Here is a 13583-nt window from a genome sequence, read left to right as displayed (position 1 = left end):
CATCGTCGCCGTGAGAAGTGCGTTCGCGGTTGCACTACAGTAGTGTAGTTGCCACCACGGACCGTTATCGGGTATTGTTTGCCGCACAGTACGCCACCCCAGCATGGCGATGGCGCAGTGAAGCAGCGGGAAACGGGAAGCAAAACAAGGTTAGTTGTCAACACTTTGATACATCAAATGTATGAAATTTCTACAAGACGTTTGAAGACTATAGGTTTCTGGGCAGGCGAAGAGTCCATTGTGGCCATCACGAACTGTTTCGAACTGCTTTGGTCCGGAGTCTCGAACGTTATTGATGGCCAGCTTCATCAACTGGACGACTGGAGATTGACGGGCAGGATTATCCCATTTTAGGATTATGTGGTGTTCCATGTAACAAGATGTTGACCCTTTTACCCTTTAGCTACGGGCAGACTTGGAAGTGGTAGTATATTTGCATAGTTAACTGCCTGTTAACTAAGGGGCGTCGATCAAATTACATATTTTGGAACATACTCGTGGCTCCAGTTTAGCATACAACGGTATTCTCAGATTGATGAGAGTCTCTTAGATAGAGAAGCTCTTAACAATTCCAAAACGTACGCTCACAGATCCAGTTTTAATTGTTCGGGTAAGACATCCCGAGAGGATTCAATGGAATCTCAGTGGTCTTTCTGCTCAAACATCAGGCCTTGCCCTAAAGAGTTTCCGATTTGCTACGTTGAATGTTAACTATTGCCGAGAACAGTGAAAACAAGAGCTACAAAGTGACTGTAAGGATAGGAAAACTACCATTAACTACTAGATAGTTATCAGTTAGCAATAATATCGCTGAGTATCAGTAAGATTTCGCTGTTATTGATATTTACTGATACAGTTTCATCGTCCCGTTAGAAAAAGCAGTTAAATTTCTGTGATTAAATTAAACCCATCGGTCGGTAGATGAAATAAGGAACAGATCAAACCAAATGCGTTGCCTAGTAGACTGATCTCTGGATTAAGTTAAAAGTTTCTTGTCTGTGATTTTATCACTTATATTCCGCTATATTGTATAAAATTTCCATACACTACGCCACCTTTGGAGCAAACTTGTGCAACACCTGGTGCGCCTCGTCGTAGTCGGGCTGGGTGTGTTCCCTCACACGTTGCATATAGGCGGCCAACCTGGGTCGGCCCACGCGTGCATCGTACCCGGTCAATTCTAACAACATCAAAAAAGAATGACAGTAAATACAACTTTGCTAGAGGCTAGAGACCCTGTGCAACCCGGCAAACTTACTTGGCTGCTCGATTTCGCAGGCGGCTATCAAATCGGCAATCGTAATTTCGGTACCCCCGTCGATGTACCGTGGTTCATCGCTGAGCAAATTCGTCTCGATAAAATCCAAACAGGCAATCATTTCCGCCCGCAGCCGTTCGGCAATTCGGCCTTCCATCGGTTCGCCACGCAGTGGCCCCCGCCAGATGTACCGCACGTAGCTGGCACAGTGTGTCCGTGTATTCGCATGCTGCCATTCCAGATACTCATCCACCCGGGCCCGCCGGCGAATGTCCCGCGGGTACCAGTGATCCGGAACAGGATGTTCCCGCGTCAAATAGCGTAAAATGGCAATACTTTCGGCCAGCTTAAACTGGCTGGGCACTTCGACTATGGCCGGAACTTTACCGAAGCGGTTCACATTTTGCAAAAACTCCGGTGTGGTGTGCTCCCCTAAAATCAGACCAAGCAGAGTAAGGCGTAAATCATATTTAATTCCTTCTCCTTGAACTACATATCAATTTGTCCGCCAGCGTGTGATATTCGTGAAGGTCAAGTACGCGCCAACTGCGATAGATACTTCATCGAGCACCGTTCGGTTCGGTTCGTTCACGCGTAGAATCACACAAACAACAGGAGGGTAACTCACATTTTCGCAACGCCGTGGGGCACTTCTCGTGCGGTATTTTGGTCTGCTGGAGGAAAATGTACAGCGCCCGACACGGTTGTGATATGAGATCGTAGTAGAAGCGAATGCTGCGCGAGCTGCTCATCCTTCGGAGGGTGGTTTAATTAATACTTTGTGATAAACACGTGAGGGAAGTGTTTCTAATTAACTAGCTTTCGATTTGCACTGTTACTGAGCGAGATTGAAACTAAATGTACGGCAACTTGTCACTGTGGCTCTACTAACAGCACCAGTAGTGGAATTCTCCGCTCGGCTGTGTTCTATGAATGAGTGCGTGTTAATGAAATGAACACGCAAAAGCATCAACAGATGATCGATCAGTTTTCACACGTGTGTTAGTAGGGAGGGATAGGAATTTGAACGAAGGAGGCGAGATTGAAGTGGTATCTTTTGAAAAAATAAAAATAAAGACTAACGTGAACAGATATTTGCTGAGTTGTTTTCATTTTCAAGCTATTCTTAATTTATAAGAAGAAAACTGCACAATCCAAGGAGAACGTTCTTCCTTCCCAGTCTGCGCACGACAACCAAGGTACAACATCAGAACCGCATCAGAACATTAAACAATAAACAATGTTAGCATGTGGTATAACCTAGTCAACTATCAAAAATAAACTTTATTGGTTAATGGACAGCTGAGATATCGCGATGGGCGTACAGCACCACCCACCACGTTATACAAATCTTTACTGTAATTGTAGGCGTCTTCAGTAATATTTATTTATTATTTATTGTATTACTCCATGTGGTTCTGATGTTGAACCTTGGTTGTCGTGCGCAGACTGAGAAGGAAGAACGTTCTCCTTGGATTGTGCAGTTTTTTTCGAGCATCTGTTAGATTCAAGGCACAAATCTTCCACATGATTGTGAGGAACGTGCTGCTCGAGCCAAAGATGCTGATACCTGATAGGTTCAATTAGGATGATTCAGTGTTACGTGTCAATAGATGCTGCTGATTTGCGGGAGAAGGAGTTTATACAGCCAGACTGACATCCCAGAACGATTCGATCTAGGAGTAATGAGCGAGAACGAAGAACGGGCTGGAAAATCCTGAGGTCAAAACGGGGTCTTGTCACAACTAGTATCGTGAGCCTCAGGACACATGCTTGATGCAACTGTTGAAGAACAATTGACCAGCACCCGAGTCATAAAACCCTCGGCAGAATGCACAATGAACGGAAGAAGTGGAGCTGAATCAACTCTGAGGTGCCGTCGATAGCCGACATTGAAGCAGCAATCAAATGTGTAAAATCCCACAGAGCATAAGCGATAGACTAGTCCCCAAGAAAGCAGAATCTGGATGGAGGAACTGGAGCGACATCATGTTACTCTGTGAAATTCTCAAAGTATTCTTCAGGGTTACTGCTGGAGTGAGACTATATACTTTCACCGCCACTGTTGCTCGGTGTTATGGACAAGGATTGCCCTGGAACTTTTACACAATGGAGCAATTAAATGACCTCGATTCGACCTCGACGCATTCTCGCGCTTGCCCAAACCTGATGACCTCTCCATAGTTCCATAGTCATTGTCCCAAAGGTGGAAGGTGAAAAAAGACTCGGGCATACTTTGAGAGGGAACGAAATCTTCAGGCAGCCACTCGATTGGAGTCCGCAAGGATAGCGCACAAGGGGCAGGCTGAGAGGCTCATGGTGGTTTAGCCTAGTGCCTAGTCAACGATATAGCGAATCTTTCCTGGCGGCAGGTGATCGTCGACAGTGCAAAAAGCTATCCTCATAAGTTCGTTCTGCCGAACGGACGGAGCGCTCATAGAATTCAATAACCTTTTTGGCTTGAATAAAGTAGAGACAAGGAGATTTCCCGAAGCAAAAGTGTCACTCTTCGGTTTACCATCAAAGCGAAGACCCCTACAACAAGAAGACTGGCAGCTCCGGCAATATTCGGGAGACACTGATGGCAGCTCACTCTGACGGCCAAGGTGCTCCTTAGATGCATCTGTGTGAGTGAGTGCCAACATAGTCGAACAAACACGAATACAGAATTTTGGAGAGCTTGCTAACACTCATGTAAAATTTACCACGTTCGCTAAAAGAAGCGCCGCGATGGTGATGCATGGCGTTTATGTGGAAAAACAACAGAGATGCCAGTCTTCGATAAAAGGGACAAAGAATATCGCTATTTTTTATGATCTCTACAATGTCTTGCGACATACAGTAAGAATATTCATTGGGATCCTAGAATTTGGGAAAACCAAGAGTCCGAGAGTCCCAGAATTTGACAGCCCAAGAATCTGAGAGTACAAAAATCCAAGATTCCAAGAAGCCGAGATTTGAAGAATCCGAAGTCCAAGAATGAGTCAAAGCAAAAGTGCAAAAAAGATTCCTAGAAAGAGTTCACGAAATAGTCTAAAAGAGTGTTAATAGAGACTAAAAAAAGTCCATGAAATAGTTCAAGAAAAATTCTAAGATGCAGTTCAAGATCGAGTCCAAGAAAGATTTTAAGAAAGAGCCTAAGAGTCAGGAAAAGAGTCTTAACAGTTCGGGAATAAGTTGAAAAAATTATCTCCAAAAATGAAACGGTCCAAGAAAAGTTCTAAAAACGAGACTAACATAAAAAAACAGGAAAGAGTCCAAGTAAAAGTGCCAAGGAAAGTCCAACAAAACAATAGTTCAAAAAAGATTCCTAGGAAGAGTCCACGAGAAAGCCCAATAAAGTCCATGAAAGGGACCAAAAAAGTCCATGAAATAGCTTAGGAAGGATTCCAAGAAACAGTCCAAGAAAATTCAAAGAAAGAGTCCAAAGAAAAGTCCAAAAAAGAGTCTAAGAAAGAATCTAAGAGCCCGGAAAAGAATCTAAAGAGTACAAGAAAAAGTTCAAGACACGATCAGACGTCCAAGAAAAATTCTCAAAGCGAGTCTAAGAAAAACTCCAGAAAAGAGTCCATGAAAAAGTCTAAGAAAGAGTCAACGAGAAAGTCCAAGATTAGAGCCTAAATGAAGCCCATGAAAAAGTCCTAGACAGAGCCCAAAGAAAATCGATTAAACAGTCCAAGGAAGATTTCAAGAAACAATCCAAGAAAAAGTCCAAAAAAAGTTCAAGATATAATCCAAGAAAAAGTCCAAGAAAGAGTCAAAAAAAAGTCCAAGAGAAAATCTAAGAATATTCAAGAGAAAGAGTCTAAGACCCCGGAAAACAGTCTGAAGAATCCAAGAAAATGTTCAAGACACAATCAGAGAAGCAGTCCAAGAAACATTCTCAAAGCGAGTCTAAGAAAAAATCCAGAAAAGAGTCCAAAAAAAAGCCGAAGAAAAAGTTCAAGAAAAAGTCCAAGAAAAAGTCTAAACCCCTATTTGAAAAAAACCCTATTCTGTATTTCAAACGAATCTGTATTTCGTTCGACTTGTTTCGAAGGAGATGTTTTGCTTGTTTGATTTTGCTGGCGGAAATTTCGTTCGAAAAAACTTTCGCTCGAAATACCAATCCATTCGAAATACGAGTCCACGAAAGAGTTCAAGAAACAGTCTAAGAGAGAATCTCAATAGAGTCAAAGAAAAGTTTTAAGAACGAACCCAGGAAAGAGTCTAAAGATTCCAAGAAAAAGTTAAAAAATGATTGAGAAAAGGGTTCAAGAAAAAGTCTAAATACGAGCCTAAGGAAAAGTCCACGTTGGAGTTCGAAAAAAAATCCAGGATAGAGCCTTACAAGACTCCACAGAGTAGTTCAAACCCTGCCCCAGAAAGAGATCAGAAAAGCGTTCATGGATCCAAAAATATGCACAAAAAATCTGATAATTTAAATGGGGTTGGGAGAAGAAAGTAATGAAACAAAAGTGTTTATAACATCCAAACAGAGTAGGTCAAGACGTGAGGGCTAAAACTGGAACTGATCAAGAGTAGGCTGTTAAATGAAGTGGCAAAAAATGAAATCCAGGATCTTTAAGTGGGCACAAGCAGTACGAGTCCAAGGTGTATGCGAATCCTCGAAAGCAAAAACTGTGTGAAGCGAAAACCAAATCATCACTTTTGTTACCTATTCCCTGATGGTGGGTACACATGTGCCGTGTTCATGAATTCTTCGAGAAAGTGGGGGAAAGTCCCGTGAAAATCGTCACCTTGGACGACGGAAAAATCATGAAGGTGCTGGCGCTGGAAAAATTTTGTGTTACCATGGAGACGGAATTCGTTGTTCTGTTCGGTTGTCTCTATCGACCCACTTTTTTGTTGTTCCTTTGATTTTTCTTGTGAATGGTTTGATGGACTGGTGCCAGATATTTTTCCAAGACAAACTAATTTGTTTGTCGAGGCATTTTATGATGATTTGAAAGTTTAAAATGCTTCAAAAAATATCCATGTCCAACATACCGCCTCAAACCAGCTGATGTGATGAAAGAAACGGAAGAAAATTGCCAATTGCAAATTGTCAAAGCGGTAAAACTGAATTGCGTTTGTATCGTTTTGCATAAATTTCTACCCGTTTCATTCACACCATACCTTTGTAAAGAAACGAAAGAAACATATCAGCAGGCGTGCGTTGGCACAAACATTGACATAAGTAACAATGTGTTGTGTGATGTCTCTAGTCAGGTAGCATGCACAGATGCACATAGCGGAGTCACTTATCTGCAGCTAAACTTGTATATGTTAAAAGCAAAATCATACAGACTTAAGCAAACTCTAAAAATTATTTATAAATTTACACAAAACGAATTGTTATCAACAGACAACGTCCATTGGAGTGTTTAGCTTTGCCGAATTTACCAGTTCCACGATAGAGCAAATAGGACAATGGCGACTAAAGCTCTCAAGTACTATTACGATCTGCTCTCCCAACCGTCGCGTGCTTTATATATTCTCCTGGAGCAAACAAAAATTCCTCATCAAAAGTGTCCTATCGCCCTGAGAAAGTGTAAATAATATTTGATGAAATGATTTCTAATAAAATTTCGTTTGACATTCCTCATTGTTTCAGTTGAAAACAAATCAGCCGAGTTCACAGAGAACATCAACCGTTTTGGCAAACTGCCCTGCATCGTTCACGGTGACTTTAAACTAGCAGAAAACATTGCCATCTTCCGCTACCTGGAGCGGGAGTTTGGATTCGGCGACCACCAACGAAACCTATCGTGGTACCCACAGGAGCGGACCGCGCGTGCCCGAGTGGACGAGTATCTCGAGTGGCAGCATGCCAACATCCGCGCACAATGTGCGCAGTATTTCCTCTACGTCTGGATCCGGCCCCTGGTGGGTTTGGACCTGGACGCGGCCAAAGTCGAACGGCTGAAAGCTAGAATGAACGACTGTCTGGATATTTTCGAACGTGAATGGTTGGACGGCGGACGCAGACGGTTCCTAGCCGGCGACGGTGTGAGCTACGCCGACGTGCTGGCAGCCTGCGAAATCGAGCAACCCAAGCTGGCCGGATTCGATCCGCGCGTTGGTCGACCCAATCTGACCGCTTGGTTGGAACGGGTACGCGCCGAAACGAATCCGCACTACGATGAAGCGCACAAGGTTGCCTACCGGTTTACGCCGAAGGAGATTCCAACGCCACAGGTTGACTGATGTGATGCCCTTAGGGGACATTAAAATTAGTTTTGGTTGATGTCATTATTAGTCTTTTTTTTTTAACTAAAATCCATAGTAAACACTTTCTAAAATTGCTTACAGCAAAATTTTATGATTGTATTCTGTGAAAGCATGACTATGCATTTTCCTATCTCTGATGTTTACGGTTCAAACAGCTTCGAATACACACCCACAAACACAAACAAAACAAATAAAACATAAAAATACACATGTTATCTGTGTGCACCTCATAAACCGGCTCGATTGGTGGTAAGTAAGCTTATCACAAGTGCGAGAGCTGTTGACCTTTGATTTGCACAAAAGTTTCAGTTGTTTTAAATAGTAAAACCGTAAGCATCGTTTTTCTTCCAGCCAGCCAAAGCAATGGCAAAAACTCTTCGCTATTACTACGACCTTATGTCGCAGCCCAGCCGGGCGCTATACATATTTCTGGAAAAGGCCAACATTCCCTACGAAAAATGTATTGTCAATTTGGGAAAAGGTATGTCGTAACATAAATAACTTAAATGCACGTTCAAAACTTCCATCCATTGGCAGGTGAACACTTGACGGACGAATTCAAGGCGGTCAATCGTTTTCAGAAGGTACCGTGCATCGTGGACAAAGGCCTCCACCTGGCGGAAAGTGTAGCCATTCTGCGATACCTAGCGCGGGAGTACAAGATCGCTGATCACTGGTATCCGGCCGATAGCCGGCTGAGGGCCCGCATCGATGAGTATCTGGAGTGGCAGCATCATAACACTCGCGCCAGAGGGGCAGTCTACTTTCAGTACATGTGGCTAAGACCGAAACTGATGGGCAGCAAGGTGAACCCGGAACGGGCCGAACAGTACCGCCAGGAGCTGGCCGATTGTCTGGACTTCATAGAGGAGGAGTATCTCGGCAAGGGCAGCAAGTTTCTGGCCAGTGAAGAAATTTCCGTGGCAGACATTTGGGCGGCGTGTGAAATCGAGCAACCTAGTAAGTGATCGCAGTTGCCGTGGAATATGATTTGGTGTCAAACCTGTTTATTTATTTTTTATTTGCAGAAATGGCAGGATTCGATCCGTGCGCTGGTAGACCAAATTTGTCCGCCTGGATGGCACGCGTAAGGGATGCAACCAACCCGTATTATGACGAAGCGCACAAGTTGGTGTACAAGATTACTCCGGAGAGTGTCCCAAAGCCTAAACTTTGAGCGGGAATCAAACAGAATGGATTCAATATTACTTTAACATATGACTGCATTATTGAAAAAGAATAAATGGATTCGCATGCATTAGTGTGTACAGCACGGAGTGCAGTGCTTGAAAATCCCAAGCAAGCACTCGTCGATCAGCTTTCTTTGGCGTCCATGATTCATGTCCGTAAAGGGCCATCGGGAGGACTAGTGTTCTGTAGAGCGCCAGTTTTGTACGAATTTATTAACTATGGGACTTCAGCATGCTACGTAATCTTGTTAATGGTAAATCCCAATCTCACTGCTTTCCATTTAAAAGGCCTCTTTCATTGCTCTGCGGTTGATTCTGATGATATCGACCGCATCCACAAAACCAAAAAGCATGTGAGATTCCGTGAAGATAGTTCTGATCCCTTTCTCGTTTCCTTTTCATATTGCTCCTTCCAAGGCAATGTTCAATAGCAAGTTAGAGTGAATATCCTTGCTTCAGTCCATCCAACGTCACGAAAGCGGCTGAGGTCTTACCCGCTATTCTGACGCATCCAGTGTCGCACGAATTAGCGCAACTAGTTTTGACGATAAGCCATAATCTGCGACAGCTCATTTCTCGTTTGACTGCATCGTACACCGCTTTAAAATCCATAAACAGATGATGAGTCTACAAATTGTACTCCCGGAACTTGTCTAGTGACTGACGCAGTCTAAACATCTAGTCCTTCGTAATGCCACCCTTATGAAAACCAGTTTGGTATTCGCCGACGAAGCTAGCCCTAGTAAACCTGCTGCCATGCTTCCGGTTGTCCATCGAGGTCAGCATGTCGGCGACAGCCATTGCTCTGATCACGTCGCGACGAGTGTTCAACGGGTCAAGATTGATGAGTCTGAAAGGGGTCGTTCCAGGGCAATCTTCGAAGTGCAAAACGTATGAATCGGCGCTGCACTGACTCGATTCGGTCAACTCCATTTTGGTAGTAAGGACTCCACACAGGAGCGCAATACTCAAGGTTGGACCGGACAAGAGCACAGTAGAGAGCTTTGAGGCAGTAGATGTCGTTGAAGTTCTTGGCGATCCGCATGATAAATCCCAGATTCCTGCTGGCAGGCCTTATCGACAATATATGCGATGTGCTGTTTCAAGGAGTCAAGCTTGGAGTCTAGCAGTATTCCCAAGTCCTTGTCACAGTTTTCGCGGCGTAGAGGCACGTTTGATAGCATGTAGTTAAAAACGAGAGGGTCCAATTTCCTAGCAACAGCAGGATGCGGTTATCTGTGCACCATTTTGCAAAGATCAGTAGCTGCTCTTGCAGGAACGCGGCATCGGACGGACTATCGACTTTAGCATACAGCTTTAGATCGTCGGCAAAAGAGAGTCGCGGGCATTTAAGCAGGAAGTTGACATCGTTGAAGTAGACGAGGAAAACCAAAGGTCCGAGATGGCTGCCTTGTGGAATTCCAGAGTTAGCAGTGAAAGGTCTGGAGGTGAATCCGTCGATGCTACCTTATAGGTGGCGGTCAGAGAGGTACCATCGTAGCAACGAGCCTCCGATTCCAAGTTTGTTCAGTTTGGCGATGGCGATTCGATGGTTCAATTTGTCGAACGCAGCGGAAAGGTCCGTGTAAATAACGTCCGTCTGCGACCGGTCGTCAAAACTTTTTATCACGTCGGACGTAAGAGTTAGAAGATTGGTTGTCGTGGACCGCTGGGGCATAAAGCCGTGTTGATCGTCTACGACATATTGCTTAAAGAATGCAAATAAAGGTGCATACACAACAAGCTCGAACAGTTTTGATATTGAGTTTAGTGCAGCGATGCCGCGATAGTTATTTACATTTCTCCTATTGCCCTTTTTATGAACAGGAAACATGTATGCCGATTTCCATATTGTTGGGACGACACCTGTACTGATTGATAAACTGAACAGGTGGCTCATTGGAGCAGCCAAGGCGTTGATACACCGTTTCAGAAGAAGAGACGGAATACCATCCGGTCCAGAAGAACGAGAGGATTTCAGCTTCGCGGCGGCTGATATGACGCGTCGTCGATGAAAAGGTGAGTTAAACAATTGCTAAGTACAGGGACGCACTGGATGGCTACGGAAATTTCTTCTCTTGTCAATCTTTCGTCAGTAAATACACTGAAGAATTTCCGCGCGAATAGTTGGGAAATCTGTTGTGTTACTGGCAGTTTCACTACCCAGGAACATTATCGAAGGAAGCCCGTTATCCTTCCGCTGTTTATTGACGTGCTTACAAAAGGATTTGGGATTCCTTTTCAGTCTACGTTCGATGCGATACGAAACAGGAGCGACTTAATCGTTTGTAACGCGTGTTGATCGACAAGTAGTGGTTACGGAGTGGCAACGTTCAATATTTTGAAAATTTCTTGAGAGCGGTCTTTCTCTCGGATTTCAGACGTCGTTTACCCAGGGTATCTGCTTCAGAGCGGGCATGGTTCTTTTTGGGACATGTGGATCGATAGCGTAGTTCAGGATATTGGAAAATGTCATTGCGGCAGAATTAACATCATCCTTGTCCAAAACTGCATCCCAATTGATGCTAGTCAGGGTCCTTTGGATTTCCCTGAAGTATTTGTTGACGGATAATAACCAGCAAGGGTGGATGATGTGGGTAACAAGCGGGGAAGGAGCCATCGCTATTTCGGGAGCCTGAACTTGCACATTAGCAAAGCATAAATCGAGAAAGCGACCGTTTTCGTTAGCAATGCTGTTGACTTGTTGCAGTGCTGTAGCAGTCGAGTAACTCGTTAGTGAGTGGAGATAGAGACGACGAGCTAGAGTCAACGTATGTTTGCGGTTTGCATTGGTGTACCCCTTGTCAGTAGAGCAGTTTTCGTCAAGAAAGACAGGTTTAACAAGTAAAAAATGCTGCCAGTGAAGCGACAGCATTTCCGTTGTATTTTTCCACATTCAAAATTCAAATTCATTCCAGAAGAAACAGCAAACACGAATAGACGCGTTTTGTGTATCTCCCACTTTTGTATCTCGCTATTATAAACATTCAAAATAAAAGTTAAACCAGTTTGTTAACATAACTTCGCGTCGAGTTTTCGTTGTACTTCGTCCACTTCCACATACGCGTAACCAACGTACATGAAACCATTGCCTCGTCCGCGCCACTTTAACCCAGGCAGGTTGAAATCGCCCATAACGATTATCTCGTCTACTGGAGACGCCATGCGCCATGAAAATGTGTTTCGATCATTGATATTTAAATTGTTTATCAATCTACGAGGTATTGAGAAAAATTTCCTCACCTACTCTATTTCCCTAGGCGAATTCTTCAATCACTTTCTCTTATTCTGCCGACCAGCAAATTACACTGGTGGCTGTTCTATTTTCTGACCAACGCGGCTTATTTCACTTATTAATCGGTATTTACTCTTCCGGGTCCAAGATAGAGCCAAAAATTCATAACGTAGAAGGTAGGGTCGCTACACCCGCATTTCGGTTACAATTTGTTACAACAATACGGCAAGTTTATGTACTGCCGTGAGTCAGTGGAATTCCTCCAACATTTTTCTCGAAAACCGAACATCGCTGCGGTGCCACTGGCATTTACTTCGATGTTCTGCGAATTGTGTCACATGCCGCCAAATGTCCGTCCTGAAACTTCAATGTCATTCGATTCGACTTGACTAACGCCAAACGAAACGCGCAAAGTGAGTGCAAACTAAATTTGTTATGTCATGATAGCTTTTAGTAAAAAAAAACGGCAAATAATAAAATTTAAAAAAACGGCAAATCACTTCACTTGCCTTGCAGAATAAGGCCCTTTGCAAAACACTGAGCTAATTATCGATAACCCAATCTATCGGTTGTGTGCCGTACTTTTTTATCTGTTTCTAAGTGTTCTTGACTACTCAATGAATCGATCATTGGGGTTGTTTGAAAAATTCCCTGATTATTCCAGGTTTTTCCAGGTAATTTCAAATTCCCTGACAATTCCAGGTTTTTCAAGGTAGTTGCCACCCTGGATCAGGAGGCAGATACAGTGCACACAAGAACAGCCTCCGGTCTGCAAGCTTTACCGTCACCCACACTTGCTCGACGGATAGCCAATTATCATATTCGACGAAAGACGCTTTGAACTGATGATGGACTGCTATCGAGACGCCACCTCCTGTACTTTTGCGACTATTGTGTATGCTGCGGTCGCAGCAAAAAACTTCATAATTAGGCCCAAATATCTGCCGAGAGCACATACGATTGTCAAGCCAGGTTTCGGTCAATACGATTATCTCGTACGGACTGTCGGCGCAGACGAGCAGATAGTCGACAGCACTCGTGTTCATGCCACCCACATTTTGGTAGTAGCAGTGAATATGTTGGAGTTCTGTGCGGTTGTACGGTTCCTGGTTGCGAAGCGAAGGACTGGAAGCAGAGTACGGGTCACCAGTGGAGTGGGAATCAATAATTACGAACTTGCCTGGCAGGGGGTTTTGGACGCCTCGTCCGCTGCTCCCGCACGCAGGACCGGGACGGCTGCTGGTCGCTGGCTGGAATGACTCGACAGCCGCAGGGAGGTCGGGGGCGTCCATGGTACCTACAACAGTGCATCCCGGTGTCCCGGTGTGAGTTGAATTGAGTGGTTAACTGAAACTGGCAGAAGCGTCGGACCGGCAGAAATCAGTTGGCTGAACTTCGAGGATCGGTGAACCGGTTGTTGAAGAACTGGAAACGTAAACTGCATGAGCAGAGAAATAGCGGTTCAGCGTGATATACTTGCCGAGGGTAGGTGTCTGGAAGCCCTGGCTCCCGCACCCACACACAGGACCGGAACGACTGATGTACGCTGGCGGGAATGTATCGACTGCGGCGGGGGGGTTAAGGGCTTCCATGATGCTGTACTGGATGCATTCCGGTATCGCCTGAATTTCAGCAACTAGACGTCTGAAGTCGACGGCTCTAAAGGGGCTGGAGGGTCCAGCGCCAT

The 13583-nt window shown here is 44.4% G+C and overlaps 3 protein-coding genes across 3 annotated transcripts; 2 read left to right on the top strand and 1 right to left on the bottom strand.

The window, feature by feature from the left end:
- Positions 1 to 1014: 1014 nt before the first annotated feature.
- LOC128742823 (glutathione S-transferase theta-1-like) lies at positions 1015 to 2171 on the bottom strand. Its single transcript, XM_053839303.1, has 3 exons — positions 1887 to 2171; positions 1259 to 1690; positions 1015 to 1180 (listed from the first exon to the last, which is right to left on the bottom strand). Exons 1-3 carry the CDS (start codon positions 2008 to 2010, stop codon positions 1047 to 1049), a joined length of 690 nt encoding a protein of 229 aa, XP_053695278.1. The 5' UTR covers positions 2011 to 2171; the 3' UTR covers positions 1015 to 1046.
- Positions 2172 to 6527: 4356 nt separating this feature from the next.
- Positions 6528 to 7525, top strand: LOC128744069 (glutathione S-transferase theta-3-like). Its single transcript, XM_053840837.1, has 2 exons — positions 6528 to 6791; positions 6855 to 7525. The coding sequence occupies exons 1-2, from the start codon at positions 6671 to 6673 to the stop codon at positions 7445 to 7447; spliced, it is 714 nt and encodes a 237-aa protein (XP_053696812.1). The 5' UTR covers positions 6528 to 6670; the 3' UTR covers positions 7448 to 7525.
- A 226-nt stretch (positions 7526 to 7751) lies between these two features.
- LOC128733358 (glutathione S-transferase theta-1-like) lies at positions 7752 to 8740 on the top strand. The gene is made up of 3 exons (XM_053826925.1): positions 7752 to 7952; positions 8009 to 8431; positions 8500 to 8740. Exons 1-3 carry the CDS (start codon positions 7835 to 7837, stop codon positions 8646 to 8648), a joined length of 690 nt encoding a protein of 229 aa, XP_053682900.1. The 5' UTR covers positions 7752 to 7834; the 3' UTR covers positions 8649 to 8740.
- The last annotated feature ends 4843 nt before the right edge of the window (positions 8741 to 13583 follow it).

The sequence above is a fragment of the Sabethes cyaneus genome, chromosome 1 (genome assembly GCF_943734655.1).
Source record: "Sabethes cyaneus chromosome 1, idSabCyanKW18_F2, whole genome shotgun sequence".
Classification (NCBI taxonomy): domain Eukaryota; kingdom Metazoa; phylum Arthropoda; class Insecta; order Diptera; family Culicidae; genus Sabethes; species Sabethes cyaneus.
Note: the sequence above shows the minus strand (reverse complement) of the source record. Positions and strands in the feature narration are given on the sequence as shown.

Coding starts and splice junctions, on each gene's coding strand:
- LOC128742823 (XM_053839303.1), bottom strand. CDS start 2,010: ATGAGCAGCTCGCGCAGCATTCGCTTCTACTACGATCTCATATCACAA. Junction 1,691..1,886: donor CCCCACGGCGTTGCGAAAAT/GTGAGTTACCCT, acceptor GTCTGATTTTAG/GGGAGCACACCACACCGGAG. Junction 1,181..1,258: donor CTGCGAAATCGAGCAGCCAA/GTAAGTTTGCCG, acceptor TGATGTTGTTAG/AATTGACCGGGTACGATGCA.
- LOC128744069 (XM_053840837.1), top strand. CDS start 6,671: ATGGCGACTAAAGCTCTCAAGTACTATTACGATCTGCTCTCCCAACCG. Junction 6,792..6,854: donor TCCTATCGCCCTGAGAAAGT/GTAAATAATATT, acceptor TCATTGTTTCAG/TTGAAAACAAATCAGCCGAG.
- LOC128733358 (XM_053826925.1), top strand. CDS start 7,835: ATGGCAAAAACTCTTCGCTATTACTACGACCTTATGTCGCAGCCCAGC. Junction 7,953..8,008: donor TATTGTCAATTTGGGAAAAG/GTATGTCGTAAC, acceptor ATCCATTGGCAG/GTGAACACTTGACGGACGAA. Junction 8,432..8,499: donor GTGTGAAATCGAGCAACCTA/GTAAGTGATCGC, acceptor TTTTATTTGCAG/AAATGGCAGGATTCGATCCG.